At 36.9% G+C, this 19,723-nt stretch overlaps 1 protein-coding gene across 4 annotated transcripts in view; it reads left to right on the top strand.

Annotated features, from left to right (window-relative positions):
* DOCK4 (dedicator of cytokinesis 4) overlaps positions 1-19,723 on the top strand; it is a 469,859-nt gene that overhangs the window by 357,551 nt on the left and 92,585 nt on the right. For all 4 annotated transcript variants that reach the window (XM_077997203.1, XM_077997201.1, XM_077997202.1 and 1 more), the window contains exons 26-27: positions 4,205-4,303; positions 16,155-16,249. In XM_077997203.1, the coding sequence (XP_077853329.1) occupies positions 4,205-4,303; positions 16,155-16,249 (194 nt within the window). The remainder of the gene's footprint in view (positions 1-4,204; positions 4,304-16,154; positions 16,250-19,723) is intronic.

Raw genomic sequence — 19,723 nt, 5'->3', positions numbered from 1 at the left:
AATGAACTCAATAGTATAGTCAAAGTATGGTAACTTACACATAGTGCCATTCCATAAATCATAGTGTTGTCACATGTCTTTTTTATTTTATTGAGGTATAATTGACATAAAACAAATGACACCTGTTTGAAATATACAATTTTAGTTTTGACGTATGTATATTCCTATGAACCATCACCACAATCAAGATAGCAAATATGTTCATCACTTTCAAAAGCTTCCTTGTGCCCCTCTCCATTGCCTCTCTTTTGCTTCTCCATGCTACCTCATCCCCAAGCAACTACTGACCTGCTTTTTATAGTAACTTATCTGTTACCGTACATAACTTTGCATTTTTTAGAATTTGATATGAATGGAATCATGTAGTACATAGTTATTATTATTAATCATATAATACATAGTTTTTTGCGGGGGGCGTTGGGTCAGGGAATTCTGTCTTCACACACAATATATTTGAGTTTCATCCTTATTCTTTTGTATATCAATAGTTTATTCCTTCTTATTGCTGACTAGTATTCCATTGTATGGCTATACTGCAATTTGTTCATTCATTCACCTCTTGGTAGACATTTGAGTTGTTCCTAGGGTTGGCTGTTGTGTTCCATTTACCTGTTTTTCTGTTTTGACACCAATAACATACTCTCTTGATTCTCATGTTTTATAATAAATCTTAAAGTCAGGAAGTGTAAGTCTTCCGACTTTACTTTTCTTTTACAAAGTTGTTTTGACTATTTTAGATCCTTTTCACTTCCTTATGGATTTGAAAGTCAGATCAGCGTTTCAATTTCTAACCCCCAGAGCTATGCTAGGATAATTAGTGGGATTGCATTGAATCTATATATCGATTTGGGGATAATTGACTTTTTTTTTTTTGAGATGGAGTTTCACTCGTGTCACCCAGGCTGGAATGCAGTGGTGCAATCTCGGCTCACTGCAACCTCCACCTCCTGGGTTCAAACAATTCTCCTGCCTCAGCCTCCTGAGTAGCTAGGATTACAGGCATGCGCCACTATGCCCAGCTAATTTTGTATTTTTAGTAGAGCTCGGGTTTCACCATGTTGGCGAGGTTTGTCTCAAACTCCTGACTTCAGGTGATTCACCCGCCTCAGCCTCCCAAAGGATTACAGGCGTGAGCCACCACGCCCAGCCAGAATTGACATCTTAACGATATTGCATTACCCAATCCTAATATTAACATGTAATCTCTTCATTTTTTTAAAGTCTTAACTCCACCCCTCAGCGTTTTGCAGCCTTCAGTGTGCAGATTTTACACATCTTTTGTCGTATATATCAGTAATTATTTCATATTTTAATGATATTTTAAATTTCAATTTCAGATTGTTCATTTTTAGTGTGTAGAAGTAAAATTGATTCTTGTATATTGATCTTATATTCTGGAATGTAAATAAACTCAGTTAGTTCTAGTAGCTCTTTATCAATTTCATAGCTTTCAAAGCTGTATTCCTGATTGCCTTTTCTTGCTTTATTGAACTAAAACCTTCAGTACAATGTGGAGTAGGGGTGGTGAATAAGCTTTTGGAGGTTTGAAAAGTCTTTATTTTGTCTTTGCTTTTGGAAGATATTTTTATATTTTATATTTGGAAGATATTTTTCTTGGTTAATAGTTTTTGGGTTATTTTTTTTTTCCTTTTAGTTCTCTGAAGCTGTTGCTCCATTGTCTTTCAGTTTGTATTCTTTCAAGAGAAATCTTTTCTCATCTTTGTCTTTGTTCTTCTCTATGTCATGTGCCCTTTTTTTTCTGAGTAGTGTTTTAAGATTTTCTCTACCACTGGCTATAAGCAATTTGATTATGATGTGCCTTGGTGTAATTTTCTTCTTGTTTCTTGTGCTTGGGGTTTGTAGAGATTCTTTGATATATAGGTTTATAATTTTCAAAGAGTTTGAAAAGGTTTTCTTCTCATTTCTTCAATTATTTTTTCTGTCTCTTCCTTCTCTTTGAGATTACAGTTACATAGATATTCCACTACTTGAAGTTGTCCTACAGTTTGCTGATGCTTTTTTCTGTTTTTCTATCTATTTCAGTTTTTTCTGTCTATGCTTTGTTTTGGAGAATTTCTACTGCTCTCCCTTTCAAGTTCAATAATTTTTTCTTCTGCAGTGTCTAATCTGCCACTCGATCCATTCAGTGAATATTCATCTTACAAATTGTAGCCTTCATCTCTAGAAGTTTAATTTGGGCTCTTTTTATGTCTGCCATGTCTCTAAATTAATATATTCAGTCTTTCCTCTAGCGTCCTGAATAATTAGAATACAGTAATATAACTATGTTAATGTTCTTGTCTGGTAATTCTATTATCTGTGTCATTTCTGGATCTGTTTCTATTGATATATTACTTTTTCTCCTCATTTACATCATTTTTTCCTTCTTCTTGACCCACCTGGCAATTTTTCATTGCATGCCAGACATTGTGAATTTTACATTGTCGAGAGGTGGATTTTTTTAATTTCTAAAAAATTTATTTGAGCTTTGGTATAGAATGAGTTTAAATTTATTGGAAACTGTTTGATCATTTTAGGTCTTGCTTTTGAAATTTGTGAGGTAGGACCAGAACAGCATTACTCTAGGAGTAATTTTTCCCAGTACTAAGGAAACACTCTTTTTGGTACTCTAACTGATGCCTTATTAATTGTGAGCTTTTTCCAGTCTGGCTGGTTTAAAAAAAAAAAGGCACTGTTATTCCCAGTCCTGTGTGTGAGCACCAGGCACTGTTCTCTCAATCCTTCCAGATCATTCTTTTCCTAGTGTTGGGTTGGGTTACTTCCTTACACACATACACAAAAAGTAATGTTGCCTTTAAACTTTTTATTTCTTTTGTTAAATATCAAGGATTTCCATGTTCATTAACAAAGTGTATGTTGAGCTTGAAGGGTGTTTTTTCCACACTGGTTAGTTTCTTGAATATTTACCCTAAAAAATGTAACAGACAATTATTTGTCATACCCGTGTGTTGCAAATGATTATCTGCAAACAAAGATCTAGCCTGAGTACCTGGTTACCCTGACATGGTCTTTAAGTATTATACCTTCCTTGGTTCTCCCATGGCCGTGGGCGAGGATACATTGAACTTTCCTGACCCAGCTGCCTCTGTTGAAAATTTCCACTTCTCAGGGATTTTAGTCTCTGCTTATAAAGTCTGTAGTCATTTCCATGTAAAATCTAAGAAACCAGTTCCCAATTAAATTGCACTTCTGTAAATATACAGTTAGTTACCAGTAATTGCCTCTCCTATTGTATTTGTTTTGTTTTAAATGTTATTACTCTGTTTAAAAGTAGATAAATTCTTTGCTGAGCAAAAAAGGTTGCATTGGAAATGCAAGCATTTTAAATTAGAAGTTCTTTCAAAAATGCAAGTGATAGCAATTTTATGTAGGTCTTCAAATCTATGGATGCTATGTTTACTTTTTTATTGTTAATTTTTAAGAATTAGAATTTGTGGTTATAAATCACATAGAGCCCAAGCACAAAAAGAATGGCCAATTAAAAAAATTATTTTCAATCCTCCAAGACATCTGAATAACACTATTTTTTAAAAGGAGATTGAAATGAACATTATGCAAAGTATGGCTTTCATTATACCCTGTGAGTCAGCAGATCAACTCTCTGATGAGTTGGAGGAGGTCATATGAATTCAAAAATGGAGCATGAAGCTACAGGAAGGGCTTTGGAGGCAGAAAGATTGGGCATAACTCCAGCTCTGCTACTTTCTAGCTGAGTGACTTGGGGCAAGTCATTAAGCACATCAGAAACTACATTTTACCTTCTTCAAAAAGGTATTATACCCCCTACCTCATAGTGCTGATATGAAACTTAAATGATATAATTAGTGCAGACATTTTAAATGCTCAGTAAATGATCATCACCCTCAGTGCCTTACCTTCTTTAAATGTGTGAAGTTAGTTCCCAAGTGAAAAGCTTCCACCCAAGTTAAAAAAAAAAAAAAAAATCATCTCTAAAATTATAAATTTGTGAATACCAGGTAAATAAATGGTAATCATCATAGGGAGAAGTTTTGGCTGTGACATTTTGGGTAATTTAGATTAGGAAGACTTCACAGGGCAAGTTTGGATCATAGTGATTTCATTTTAACGTATTCTCTTTGAGGACAGTTCAGTGTAAGTTTACTGATGTTCTTTTATGTCCTTACTAAAAGAAAAAAATATGCTTTTTTTTTTTTTAACTTAGGGGGAGTTTGTCGCTTGTCTCCTGTCCCTATTACGACAAATGACTGATAGACATTATCAACAGCTTCTTGATAGTTTCAATACGAAGGAAGAACTAAGGGTAAGTGACTTTTTAAAATTATTTTCTTTAACATATCTTTTTAGTTTCTCTTGTTTTTATTCATCACTGTTCAGATAAATCCTAGACAATTGCTTTACCTATTTCCATTAAGTTCTAAGCAGTTTTTTCTCAGTCTCATCCACAGATCTGCTCATCTATATTTGCTTTTAAAGATTTCTGTTACTCAGGCAAAGCTATTAACTCTCATTTCAGAGAAGGATATAGGATGTGAAGTATCTGTCATCAAAGTTCAATAAACTAGAAGCAGAATAACAGAACTGAAGAGATAAAAACAAATAGACTAACTCCACGAACCTAGAAATATTGCCTTAATAGGAGATAAAGGAGAATATGTAAATAGGTTCGCTCATTTCATCTCACTAAAACCATAATGAGAAGTTCTGACTACAACTTTTTGACTAGGGATACAGAGTTGTATTTGATATTCTGTATCAACTATAGTCTAATCAATATGCTGTGCTACCCTGACAAGCTGACATTAAATAGGAAATATGGATGCCAGGTTTATAAAAATCCAGTATTTACTGAGATTTGTGGAAATGTAATGCACTGGTTTCACGAAATGCTTGATTATTCTTAGAGGAATGATATGATCCGTCATCTTCCTTATTTACTTTTATTTCTCTTCCATCTCTTCAGTTTTCCAGACAACTTTAATATGGAAACCATCATATTGGAAGTGTTGCTTTTAAGCTGGGTGGTGGAGAATTATAGGACCAAAAGTACAGTTCTGCTATGACATTTGCTTGATTGGAAGCCTTCCCAGTGCCTTAGGGGAAGAAATTATTGATTCTTTAATATAGATAGTGCATAGGGGTGGCTTGTCTTTGACTTTAACTGGAAAATATTGTATGATCTCAGAAAAATCTTCTGGTTGTTACCTTAGAGAAGTTGACAAGCTGAGTCATATAACACGAAGAATCATTTGTGGCAGATGTAATCCCTCAGCAGTCAGTCATTTGGCATATGGCATCATGTTTTTCATTATTATATTCAATCTTTTTTCTTTTTTTTTTCTTTTTTTTTTTTTTTTTTGAGATGGGTTTTACTGTTACTCAGGCTGGAGTGCAGTGGTACAATCATGGCTCACCCCTGGGCTCAGACAATCCTCCTGCCTCCGCTTCCCAAGTAGCTGCGACTACAGGCACATGCCACCACACTTAGCTAATTTTTTAATTTTTTTGTAGAGGTGGAGTCTCACTATGTTGCCCAGGCTGGTCTCAAACTCCTGGCCTAAAGAAATCCTCCCATCTCAGCCTCCCAAAGTACTCGGATTACAGGCATGAGCCACCATGCCTGGCCTTACATTCAATTTTGAGTTTAGAATTAAAAATGAATAAAAGGCCTTAGGACTTAACCACTCTGAGTACAGAAATCTGTAACATCAAAAGGAAGATGACTGTGCATTTATGCATTTATTAACTTTCATTAGAAGTTGTATTCTTAACACAGTTAAAGAATCATTAGGTTTTACTTAAGAATTCTGTGACTTCATATTTGAAAATTTCCCGTAGGAAAAGCCTACATATTTTTATGGAGCCTGGGAATTAAAAAACAGCAGAGAAGCATAAACTGAAAGACGTGATTAATTATCCAGATGTTGAGTTTTATGCTTTGGTTTTCATATTAGCAGTAATAAAACAAATGGAAATAATGAATAAAATGTTTTATGTAGACTTTTCTCATTTCAGGCAGCCAATGCACCTCTTCAAAGGACAATTATATTCCCCTCTTCAAAATTATTGAGGCTGGCAGGGCACCGTGATTCAGGCCTGTAATCCCAGCACTTTGGGAGGCCAAGGCGGGTAGATCGCCTGAGATCAAGACCAGCTTGACCAACATAGCAAAATCCCATCTCCACTAAAAATACAAAAATTAGCTGGACATGGTGGCGCGTGCCTGTAGTCCCAGCTGTTTGGAAGGCTGAGGCGGGAGAATCGCTTGAACCCAGGAGGTGGAGGTGGCAGTGAGCCGAGATCACACCAGTGCACTCCAGCCTGGGAAACAGAGTGAGACTCTGTCTCAAAAAATAAATAAATAAATAAATAAATAGCGAGGCCTTCTGACCAGGAGAATTATTTAATGATATTAATTAATCTGCCATTCAGGAAGTGGATATTGAGCAACTCAAGCATGGCAAGCACTGTGCACCATGTACTAGGGACGTAACCAGGCAAAAGATGTCCTGTCCCTGTTGGGGAGTAATCAGACCAATAATGGGCATTAGCACCCTGAGTGGTGAATGTGCAGGGTAAGCACGCGGTGCTGTAGAGCATGTGGGAGTTGCTGCCAACCCAGACTCAAGGCACCAGGAAACTTCCCAAGGGAGGTCTCAGCTGAGAACTGAGGTTAGTAGGAGTGTGCTAGATGTATATTTGGCTGGAACGTTCAAACGTCTCTACTAAAATATCACCTGAATGCCCCGACTGACACAGCACACTCTCTACCCAACCTCTATAACACTTATTAGAATCTGGAATATTTTTGTTTATTTATTTATGTGTATTTCCCACTGGGCCATGAGCTCCTTGATGTCTGAAGCTTTGTCTGGCTCACTGCTGTATCCTCAGATTCCAGACCATGCCTAGCACATAGCAGGCATTCAAGAAATAGTTGTTGATTGTTTGATAGAATATAGAGTTTAAGGCTGTATGAATGAGTGTAGACTTTGTTTTGAGGACATTTTGAAGCTTTTGAGGGTTTTAAGAAGGGAGAGACAAGATCACATTTGAGGGAAGAAAGACCTGTCTGGTTGCACTTTTGAAAATGCATTTGGCCAGACATGGTACCTCACGCCTGTAATCCCAGCACTTTGGGAGGCCAAAGCAGGAGGATCACTTGAGCTCAGGAGTTTGAGACCAGCCTAGGCAATATGGCAAGACCCTGTCACTCTAAAAAGTTTTTAAAAACTAGCTGGGTGTGGTGGCACACGCCTGTAGTCCCAGCTACTCAAGAGGGTGAGATGGGAGTATCCCTTCAGCCAGGGAGGTGGAGGCTGCAGTGAGCTGTGATTGCACCACTGCTCTCCAACCTGGGCAATAGAAGGAGACCCTGTCTCAAAAAAAAAAAAAAAGAAAAAAGAAAGAAAGGGGATTCACTGAGGTCAAGATGAGAGGCAGAACTCTGTAAAAGATTTGAAGTAGTAACCTAAGCTAGAAATGACTGTGGCTTGAAATAGAGGTGATTGTGGAGATAGATTCTAGGGACATTTAGGAAGTTGAATTGGCAGGACTCGATGACTGATACTATTAAAAAGGTGAAGGAGAGGGAGGAGTTGTAAATGACTCCTAGGCCTTTTGACAGTTGGCTGGATGTTGGTGTGGTGCCATTCACTGCATGAGGATCCCAGGAGGAGTTAGGTGTACGGGTTTGGGAGCGAAGGTAAATTCCGTTTCAGCCTGAGTTTGGCCACCCGAGGGACATTTAGATGGAGTTGTTTAGTAAGTTGTGTCTGAAGTTCAAGAGAGAGAGAGATGGGTTGTGGGATGTAGATCCGGAAACTATCAGTCAATGAATAATAACTGACATCATGGGAGTAAATGTGAACATCCAAGGAGAGTGTAGAGTTTGGCCAAAGGACCTACATAGAATCCTAAGCCTAAGGAGGGAGGCGTGATAAACAGCGCCTGCTCCTGCAAGGAGGTCAAGTACCATCATGAAAGGTTCCCTAAATATTGTTGGTGAACCTGATGGGCAGTTTCACTGATGAGGGTGAAAGCCAACTTGTCATGGATTGAAGAATAGAAAAAAAAAATAGAAAACGATAGAGTGGATTGTATGCAGTGTTTCAAGAAGAAGAGGGATAAGTTTGGATGTGTAGACTTTGTTTTGATGAATACTTATGATGGAGGAGACTTAAGCATGTGTAAATATATTCATGATTAGAGCTGGTGGAGAGGGAGAAGCTGAAAATCTAAGAAAGAGGTACTAACTTTCAGGGCGAGGTCTCTGAGAAGGCAGCAGGAAGGAACAGAATTATCCTTGACTGGGAATAAGATTCTTACACTTTTCCAGTGTAAGAATGGAAGAAATAACTGGAGTAAATGCAGGCTAGAGGACATATATTTAACTTACTAAAGGCTGATTAGTCATCTTGGGTTTTTTTTTGGTTTTTTGTTTTGTTCTGTTTTGTTTTTGAGAATGAGTCTCGCTCTGTTGCCCAGGCTGGAGTGCAGTGGTGCAATCTCGACTCACTACAACCTCCGTCACCCAGGTTCAAGCAATTCCCCTGCCTCAGCTTCTCAAGTAGCTAGGACTACAGGCATGCATCACCATGCCTGGCTAATTTTTTGTATTTTAGTAGAGATGAGGTTTCACCATATTGGCCAGGATGGTCTCGATCTCCTGACCTTGTGATCTGCCTACCTCAGCCTCCCTAGTCATCTTGTTTTAATCTGCATTTTAAAAGTTCATATATCACCTTATAAAAGATATTAATAAATGTTTCCTGTGCTCAATTTTCTTTGAAACCAAATATTTCTAGTTATGTTCCTGAACCCTACATTGTAATATTTTCAAAGATAATAACACTTGTCCCTAGACCCTTATACAAAGTCCTTAGTGCCAATTTTACTTCAGAAATCAGAATTTTTATGATTTCATAAAGATAATATGGTACATATATGGCACCTCCAATAAAATCTAGAGTGATACAAAATGTTCACTCCATATGTGATAAATAAAGACTATAAATCATTCTGGTCAGGTTTTGCTGCCAAATGGATTATAAGAGCAAAAAATTTTAGAGTAATTTTGGGTTTTGATATTGTAGTAAAGGAAGTGAAGACCTCTAAGCAGAAGGCATTTTATATGCAATTTAGTATGTATCAGGCACTGTTCTAAGCAGTTAATTAATATTAACTCAGTTTAATCCTCAAAAGGACCCCGTGAAGTAGGCCCCCATTATTTTATTGCAGATACCAATTGTTGATTCAACAAACATTTATTGAGCATCTTGGTTAGACATTAGGGATATCAAGACTAATAAAAGCCTGTTATTAAGGCCATCTAAATCATTCTTATAAATAAGCATTATGTAAACTGCAGTGATACTGGCTAACAGTTACAGAACACCTCCTCACCCCCATCCCACAGCCATGAGCCAGATGTAGTGCTTACCCCACATTTCATCCTCTCCCTGCCTCCCCCGCCGTGAGATTGACTGATGCTATTATTGTTAAGTAATTGGGAGAACTAGGAATTCTATTAACATCCTGAGCTCTTTGCTCAGGCAGCTAAACTCAGCTTTTCCCTAAACTTTAATAAACTTTCTTAAACCAAAATCTTTCCTATCGAATTATATAAAATTTCAATTGTCAACTCTTTAAAGATAATAAGGCAGTTCTAGTCATAGAATGGAGATGTCTAAGAAAGGCCAGATTAATAGAAGGAGAGTTATTTGGGGTTTTGTATGTATATTTAGGTTAGAAAGTAAATAGCAGGTAAAGTACAGTTAATCGGGTGATATTTAATGGAAAATTATAAGTGATATTGAAATTAGACACCAAAAATTCCATATAACGCTACTGTTTTAAAAAGTAATAAAGTGTAGTTACCCTCCTCTCAACCCCCATTGTATCCTAATCCCCAGAGGTAGCTGCTGTTAACACCTAAAGGTATAATCTTGTAGACTATTTTGTATGCTATATATGTACATATATATATGTACACACATACACATTTTTTAATGGAATCATACTATTTATATTGACCTATACTTTTTTTTACATGATAATATCTCATTATATAGCCCACTACCTTATTCTGCTGAATCTTGTTATATGAATGCTACATAATTTAACCATTTCTGATTTTTACCATTAGAATGGGTCTTGCAGTAAACATCTTGATACACCTCTTTCTATGGACTTGTACCCATATTGCTGTAGAATAAATTCCTAGAAGTATAATTGTTGGGTCATAGGATGTGTACCTTTTATATTTTAATTGATACTTGACCAATTATATATAGAGATTTTCAAATGAATATTCATGTTGTTTTTTATTCCTGATGTTGCTTTTTCCTTTCTTTTTAACAGTTCAAAGAAAGGTAAGGTTTGTCTTAGCATTTTCCAGTGGTTCTGTAAATCAAAATGAATTTTAAAAGTATGTAGCTCTCAAGTATCTGCTAAGACTAATGGTCTTTCAACTCCATTCTTGCCTGAAGAGCCTGGATGCCTCCAGGGTTACTGCTGAAGTAGCTTCTGGCTTCCTGAGCAGTGTGCCACTTCTCCTCCTCGGTCCTCAGGTTCCTACTTGTGTGTGAGAGCATGAGTCACAGTGTCAGAACACAAGTATGTGGCAGCAAAGACCTGAGGGCTGGTACTCTGTATTGTTTTTTTCCTTCTCTAGAACATAATATTATTTTAAAATGAACAAAAGTCAACACCAAGTAGTGATTAAGATTTGTTTCCTCCTTCTGTCATCAGTAATGCTTTATTATACACCCACCTTGTACTGGAGGCTACAGTTTTGTCCATATCCTTGGCATTTCATGTATATACAGCAGTGAGACTCCTGTGCTTTGTTGATTATGACTTTTCATAGAACTGTGGGAATCTTGCTATAAGCACAAGATTATACATGAGCTGGAAGTTAAGTACAGCACGATTATAACTGCAATGTCTCCTATATACTGTCCCACTAGCTTTCAAAAATTATATCTGATCATATATATTGATTAAAGCCCCAATCTGGCTTTAAAACTCTGAGTACTTCCCATTCCTTACAGGACAAAGTCCAATCTCCTTATCATGTTGTTTCTATCCTCAGTTTACCTTCCAACCACATTATCCTCCACCCCCTTCTGAACACCTTTCAGTCACTCCAGCCACTTCAAATACTGTTATATTCCTTAAAAACCAAATATATAATTTTTAATTCCTATGAATCATTTTTTTTTCTATCTGTAATGCCTATTCTACCCCCACCTCACTTCCATTGCCTAATGTGTACCCCTGTTAATCCCTTTTCTGATTCAGCTCACCCTACAAATCCCGCTCAGGTATCACCTTCTCAATGAAGCCTTCCCAGGATACAATCCTCCCTCTCTGATAGCACGCAATAATGCACTCTCATTATTTGCCACTTCCTTGTGTTTTTGATGACTATGGGCCGTTGAGAGTCGAGACCATGTCTTGGTGTCCTAAGCACAGAACCTGGAACATTAAATCTTTGTTGAAGGAATGCATGGTCTTAATATTTCTGCCTGCTTCAAAAGATTTTCAATATAATTATTTTGACTTATCTTTATTTGAATATATTGATTACAGAAAAATGGTTATATAGCTCTAAAAGATGGAAAATCATTTGGGAGTTATTTTGCATAAGATACTTAAAGATTCCATTTTAAGAATGTAAATTTCAATGTGATAATGATTATTAACACCCTTTAATTGAATTCAAACCTCACATCAAGGATATTACTGGTTTGAAATTTGTGGCAAATTTTTTTAATGACATTTGACTATAGTCTGAGGGTCTGTCCTGTTCATTGTTCTTGAAGTAAGAAAAAAATGTCCTACTCTGTGTAGCAGCCTCATGATGCTTTGTTTTATGGATGTCTTAACTCATGTTTCATGAACTCAGGATTTGTCTCTCTGTGTCTTGCCAATTCTGTTTCACAAGACTAATTTTTGTCTTGTGGCTTTCTCTTTTTAAAAAAAAATTAGATTAAAAAAAATTTTAGATTCAGGTGGTACATGTGCAGGTTTGTTAATGAATACTTTGCATGATGCTGAGGTTTGGGCCTCAGTTGAGTCCGTCACCCAAATAGTGAACATAGTACCCAATAGGTAGTTTTTCAGCCCTTTTCTTTCTCCCTCCCTCCCTTCTTTTGCAGTCCCCCATGTCTGTTCCCATTTTTATGTCAGTGTGTATCCAATGATTAGCTCTCACTTATAAGTGAGAACACGGTATTTGGTTTTTTGTTTCCATGTTAATTCACTTAGGATAATGGCCTCTAGCTATTTGTTGCAGCAAAGGACATGATTTTGTTCTTTTTTGTGACTGCATAGTGTTCTATGGTGTAAATGTACCATATTTTTTAAGCCAATCCTGTCTTGTGTCTTTCTTAATATCATAGTATCATATGTAAGCACAAAACAGTTTTTATATGGTACAGTTAAAAAATCTAAAACACAAATTTGATCCTCTCAAACATCTGCATAAAACCCCTCAGTGTCTCTACAATGCCTGCAGGATAAATGTCCAAACTCCTTACTATGGAAAAAATTATGACATTTTTCTATCTTTTACTTATCCCTGTTTATCTTTAAGCCCTATGTCTTGCCACCGCCACTTGTAGTCCAGGCAACCCTGTGCTCTCTCTTGCCTCTGAGGCCTACAGGTGTTGTTCCCTCTGTGTGGAATACCTGACCTTCAGACTATTCACATTTGCAAAGCATGCATGTATCTGTGTGGTTTTTAGATTAAGATTTATCTCTCCCACTGAACTGTGAACTCCATGAAAGCAAAGAGCACATTTAACACACTGACTATTGTGTGGCATGTTCCAGACACTCCATAAACACCTGCTGCGTGAATAAATAAAAGAATGTCTCCTACCAGGTGTCCCCAGCATCTAACACAGTGCCTGGCACATAGTAAAGCACCCAGTATTTATAAATCAGTACATGTTGGTGATCATTTCTAAAATTATAACAACTGTTCCTACTTTGTTTTATATTTAAATATGGGACTTTTATTGTTTTGGAACACTTTCACAAGAACTTTCTTACTTGAACCTCTCTCTTACTTGAACCTCTGCAGAAAAAAGACTTCTATAAAGTGACACCTCCCTGTTTCTTTTTTATTTTGAACCCTGATTTGAAGAATTCCAATAATACAGTTTAACCATGTTAAATAATTTAATGTGGTTAAGTGACCCTGTTGTCCTGTATGATGTAAAACAGAAAAAGAAACTGCTCCCATTCTGCCAGGTTTTAAATGGTAGCATATGAAATACTGATTTCTTTGTGCTGTCCAAGCAGGAATATTATAGGCATGGCAACGTTCTTTTTCAAATTATAAAAAGAATCGGTTACTTAGTTAAATGTACAAAATAACCACATCTGTCTATGCAAAAACACATATTTAGTGGAATGACCAGAGTTGAAAAGTACTTGGAGAGGAAAGTCGAGGAAATACCACTGTATTTTGGGTGGGAGGGAGGGAAATGTTAAAGAATCTAGCATTGAGGTCACATTGCTTTCGAATATTGGAACTGAGTTTGGAATAAACCCTGTTGCATGGCAGTAGACAGAGACTTGCTGAACTAAATTACATGTAAATACTAAAATGCAAGGTGTTTGTGTTATGACAACGTGATGTGATGAAACATTTGCCTACATTTTAGAAGTAAGAAAAATGTGGAGATGCCTTTTGAATAACTAAGTGATCATACTGATTTTTTAAATCTCCTCTAACTACAAGAGACCTCAAAGCTCCCACATTTTACAAGTATGAGAACTCATTTCCAGAGAGGTTAAACAAATTGCCAAGGTTATTGAGCTAGTTAATTGCATAGCCAGGATTTAAAATCTAGGTTTTCTGATCCTCATTATTATGCTCTTTTATTTTTCTTACAAGGTTCTACTACTGAATGTGTTTGGTTTTATAAATATCAATGAATCTTGAATGGATACTGTAGAAAACTACTTGCGACACTGAAAAGTTTTCTTGGGGGAAATAAAGATTTATGTAAATTCACAGGCATTGGCAATGTCACATGCTGCCTCACCCTTTTATTGTGGGAGATAAATGAGTCTAGGAAAATGAGATAGCACAGAAACAGTTCATCTATCCCCAACTCCTCCACCTGCAATACTGTTTCCTTTGTCCCCAGCACTACAAAAGAAAACTCAAGTTGCTAGCTGGTAAGATAGATGTTTTGCCTCCTATAGCCAATCTTTTCAGCCAGTATTTTTCCTCCTTGCAACTGACAGCACAGTCCCCCACCCCACATACCACATACACACATACAGACACACCACCACTACCACTAAGAGTGCTGCCTCCAGTTTCCAATTCTGTTACAAATTTTGAGGCAAGAAGATAAAACTTCCGCATTTTATCATTTATTTATACTATTCCTAACTAGTTGTTGACCATAAAGCCAAAGAATCTCCACTTGAGTGACTTTGATATCTATCTAAGCAAACACACCAAGGTAGGAAACTGAAGTGAGCATAACTCTTTCAAAGATAAATGCACAAGCCATTTTTGCAGGGATTATATATTTTATATATATATATATACACACATACACACACGCATACCCACACACACACATATATATATATGTGTGTCTAAGTAACTCAAAAGAATCAACTGAGAAACCATTAAAATAAGTTTCAGAAATGCATTAGAAAGGGCTTCTCACAGTTTAGTAAGCTAATGGCCTACTCTCCCAAGAGAGAGCTGGAATGTGAAGTGTTTCCCAAAATTATCTGACCTACAGTGAAATACATTTGGGAAACTCTGCTTCCAGTGATTCTGGAGACATGGACTGGATTTGTCTAGCCATTTAAAGATGGATGACCTAGTGGGCATGTTTCCACATGGCGCATACTACATATCAACATATGTGTGTTGATGCCAAAGAAGCTAAAATAAGTTGTTGTCAAAATATTTATGGGCTTGATTGAAGTTGTTAGTGTATATAAAAAGAAAATAAAGCTACCACATGGGTTTTAGTTTTTAGATTTTTTCTGTCTTCTGTTGACATGAGTGACAACCATAATCTTACATTCAAGCAGCTTACATGTTTAACTTAATGTGTCATTGTATTTGATAAATAAAACTCTGGTGTTTGGGGTTGCTTTTTATTTTTGAAACAACACCATATCGTTACCTTCAATCAGATTGTTAGAGAAATGTATTTTCCTAGAATCACTTAGGTTACAAAAAGCTCTTTAAGTTTTCTAGTTAATAAATCTAAATCAAAGCTAGATCGAGCTAATCCCTTTTTGAGTAGGGAAAGCTCATTTCATTCATTGTGTGTGGTACGTTATCTCCTTGATTCCACTTTAAGTATCATATGCTATAGCGCATTTGACCCTATCTCTTGTAATGTTTAAGGAAGTAATAGTTCCATGTTTGATGATAGCTTCTTGTCAAGAGTGTTTTCAGGTGATCAATTTAAAGATAACATCTCAGTAAATACTGCTACCATCTGGTATGGCATCTTTCTGAGGAATATATTGATAATCTCATAACTACTAAGCACTCCTCACTGGGCTTGACTTAGCACATATCCTCATTTGAATGTATTCTGCATAGCACACTCTGGAAAACTCACTCAAATTCTATAAACCTGCATACATTCCATTAATACTGCATCTCAAGAATGCCCTGTAAGAAAAATAGGTTTTTGTTTGACATGCTTTTTGATAAGCATAACTTTCTAAATTTTGACACCCACTTAAAGGAAAGCAGAGCTGAGCCAGGACTGTTCACTGCTCTCCTGCATTGAAAAATTCTGATGTTTAAGACACTATAATGGAAGAAAGGGAATGTATTTCCGTGTTAATCTTCTGTTACAAGTTTTCCACTTTATTTTCAAAACCCTAAATTGTTAGAACTTGTGGAGAGAAATAAAAACTCATTTTCACTGTGCCTAAGAAAGAAAAGAAAACATTCGGGTGGGTTTGAGTGCTGAGAATGGGAAGGTTTATGACTCCTTCCATTGGGCAAACTATTAAACTATGGCTCTCTTCTCTATAATTGCTTTGGAAATGGTAACAGTACAACAGTACTGCCTGTGTATGTGCATATGTATGTTGACAGTTACAATAAACCAATAAAATGATCTATTTTCTCCTTATCCAAGGACTTCCTGCTGCAGATATTTACTGTGTTCCGAATATTGATACGCCCAGAGATGTTTCCAAAGGACTGGACTGTTATGCGCTTGGTTGCCAACAAGTAAGGCATTTAAGTTGATGATAATTGCAGCTCAATGTATAGAGGAAGAAGAGAGTACAAAATAATCTTTTTCATTTGATCTCAAATGTGAAGTGGTGGCTTTTTTTTTTTATTTGCCTCTGAATTAAGCCTTTTAAAAAAATATTACCACTTGTCTTGAACTACTGTTTCCTTTATATATATTACCATCATTCAAAAATCAAACAACATAATAGCATATGCATTGAGAAGTTCTGTTCCCATTGACCCTCTACTCCTAGGCTGTATAACCACTTGTATTTGTTTCTTACATGTCCTCCTAGTGTTCCTTTATACAGAGACCAGCAGGTAATGTAATATACACACTGTTCTTTATAACACTCTTAGAAATCCTGGCAACCTTTCCAAATTAATAGATAGAAAACCTTTCATTCTTTTATGTATTTTCCTTTACAGCTGAATAATATTCCATTGAATGGCCATACCATAGTTTATTTAACCAATTCTCTGTTACTAGAAATTTGAATCATTTCTGATCTTTCTTAATTCGTCTTAACAAAATACATTAAGCATCTGCCGTTTGCTCCACACTGGGAATAAGACATGACCCTTGAGGTGGACACATGGAGATTGAAGTTCTTTCTGTTCATCCAAGTGATATGGCCAATAGACAGCTGAAAATATTGCCCAGAGGAAACTTCAGAACAAAACATAGGCATTTGGGAGGTTATTGACATAAAGTTGATATCGGAATCTCTAGAAGATGATAAATTCAGTTTATATTAAGCATATCCAGCATGATCTGAGAGTAATACTAGAAGAGAGAGGAGCCAGGAAAGGATATTAGGGCAGTCGGAATGGCAGGAACTGATCCCGGAGAGTGCGGTGTCATGGATTTATCTGCTCTCTCCACTTTCTGTCTCCATAGTCTCAGGATACATAATGGAAAAGTGCTCTAGGAAACTAGCCTGGTCTTCACTTCCAAGCTTGTTATTTACCCTATTTCATTAGCATTCTCATTCTCACTCTCCAAGACCACATTTGCCTGCTTCGCCTTCTTCCTCTTTTCCGAACGCCAACACCCTCATGCTCAGGATGAAGGTTGGATTCTCTAAGCATCTATCCATAGGTCACAGTCGCCCTGTGTTTTCTCCAGATGGCAAGCTTTGATGGTGGTGAGAGCTGCAGGAATATAGGATTCGAATTTGATTATATATGCTCAATATGGCTTCTGCTGCAGTATACATTTTTAGACTTGGAGGTGTTAGAATGATGTGTTAAAAACTTTGTGAAGTAACAAATAGTATAACATAGCATATTATATTTTACATAAGTACAGAAGCAGCTTTTCCATTTTGAAGACTAATTGAGACTGTTGAAATAGCTGTCTTTAGAATTTAACATATTTAGTTTGATATCTGTGAGTAGAATCAACTATCTATTCATTTGGATGTCCGCATGCTACAGATTTAGGTGGGAGTTTTTGCTCATGCATCTGGCCTTACAACCAAAGAGCAAGCATTCTGAGTACCTGGGAAGGGCTGTGAGGAAATCCAAGGAGCCAGATGGGAAGAGGTCCAGGCTATGGACATCATCATGATGCAGCATCAACATTTGGTCATTCTGCCTGACTCATGTGCAGAGGAATATTTTAGATTGAATTAAAATTTCAGTGGTAGAAATTCAAACTGAAAGTAACATTGACATTTTATTCCTTACATATACAATTTCTGCTTAAGCTTGCCTAAAATTGTGACAACCGTGTGGCTTTTTGATATTAAATACTGCCTCTCTCTGCCCCATCTTTACTCCAATTTTGAAGACTTTGTGGTCACACAAGTGGATAGCAGTCTGAGAAGTATAGATTCTGCTTTTGAGTAAACACACAGTGTTCAGAATTTTCATTTACAGTGTTAACCAAATAGGAAGGTGATTTTGTTAGAGATGAGCTCTGTGTAATACATTTAAACAGAAGATTATTCCCATAGCAAACCCAAGAAATGTGCCGTCACTCTTTGCTAAATGTGGTGACTTCATTCCATTCCCACCCATGTGAGTGCTGGTAGGAGTATGGTGCTGCCTCTCCACTGGCAATGGCTGGTGGCTGCGAGTCCAGCCTCATTCATGGACAGGACTCCAGTGTCTAAAGAGACCACTGCCAAGTTGGAGCAGCCAGTCTGCTGCATGTTCTTGCTCTTGCCTCTTCTTTCCTCTCCTCTCCTCTTTTAATAGTCTAACCATTCTCCTCCATTCAAGTCATGAAAGCAGATGAGGTTTGCTTTGCTTCATAAATGCATCACAGTCCAAAAATTAGCCCTCTACTATTTGTACTTTGTGAAAAATATTAACCCGTATAGTATTGGTAGAAAACTAGATTCTGAAAGATGTTAAGGACATCTTAAATATGTTAAAGAGCATACACTAGGAGGAAAAGGTTTCCGCTTGGCTAAACTATGTTGAAGCACGTTGCAAGAGTTACATCTACGTCTCTGAAGTTGACCACCTTTTCTTCCATAGTTTCAACTTTCTTAGACAAACATTTGTTCAGGGCCTCTCAGCATGGCATTTTAACTCAAACTCCCACTTTTATTAACCCAGTTGTGTGCTTAATGCATGTCAAATTGATAGCAGATGGCTGAGAAGTCACCATTGCCCTACCCTTGAACTCAATTGAATTGCTCATCCCTCAAAATGAATGTTCTTTTTTGTGTTGGTCTTTTCTTCCTGTGTTTTCAAGTAAATTAAATGCCTTTAACTTTCATCTATAAGCTGTGTTGTTCCAAATCTTGTAGCTTGCCTGCTTCGTGTAAAGCTCTGCCAGAGTTTGTGACCAGACACCTGGTGATTTGTGTGGTTCTTTGTTTTTTTCTACCTGCATGCCTAATATTGTATAACATAGCAAGTGTGCCCACTCACAATTCTGCAAGGGCAAGAAGCATTTCTTCTCTTTCTTGTTTGCTGCAGAGCTATCTCATGACCCCCTGTAAGTTCTTGGTAGATGTTTCTGATGAGAACAGCTGCTCAACCTAATAAAGAAGGAACATAAGGAAGATGAAAATTAAGTACCAAAAATACAGGACACTTTGAAACAAGCTTCTCTCCACCCCCTTCCCATAGACATTGTGAAATAAAGTACAAAAATAAAGTCACAGCTTTATACATATTTTCAAGAAGAAAAATCTTGTAACATACTTGCTTACTGAGGAAAGTAAAAACTCTCTCTCTCTTCAGTTGAAATTTCAGGTCTTTATTTTGGTTATCTTGTGTGCGTATTGGCCTCAAACATATCATACATTAACCAACTTGGGTTTCAAATGAGCTCTACATAGCCAAAAAGCGGTTTGTTAAATCAAAGTTTCTTAGAGAGATTGTCCATTCATTTACTGACCCATTTATTCAGCCAGTATTCTCCAGTGCCTAATGTTTAAAATAAGTACTATAAAGACAAAGAGCACAGGTCTATGAGGGTGTTATGAAATGAACATTGTTCTGGAC

This window comes from Macaca mulatta, chromosome 3, assembly GCF_049350105.2.
Source record: "Macaca mulatta isolate MMU2019108-1 chromosome 3, T2T-MMU8v2.0, whole genome shotgun sequence".
Lineage (NCBI taxonomy): Eukaryota > Metazoa > Chordata > Mammalia > Primates > Cercopithecidae > Macaca > Macaca mulatta.
Note: the sequence above shows the minus strand (reverse complement) of the source record. Positions and strands in the feature narration are given on the sequence as shown.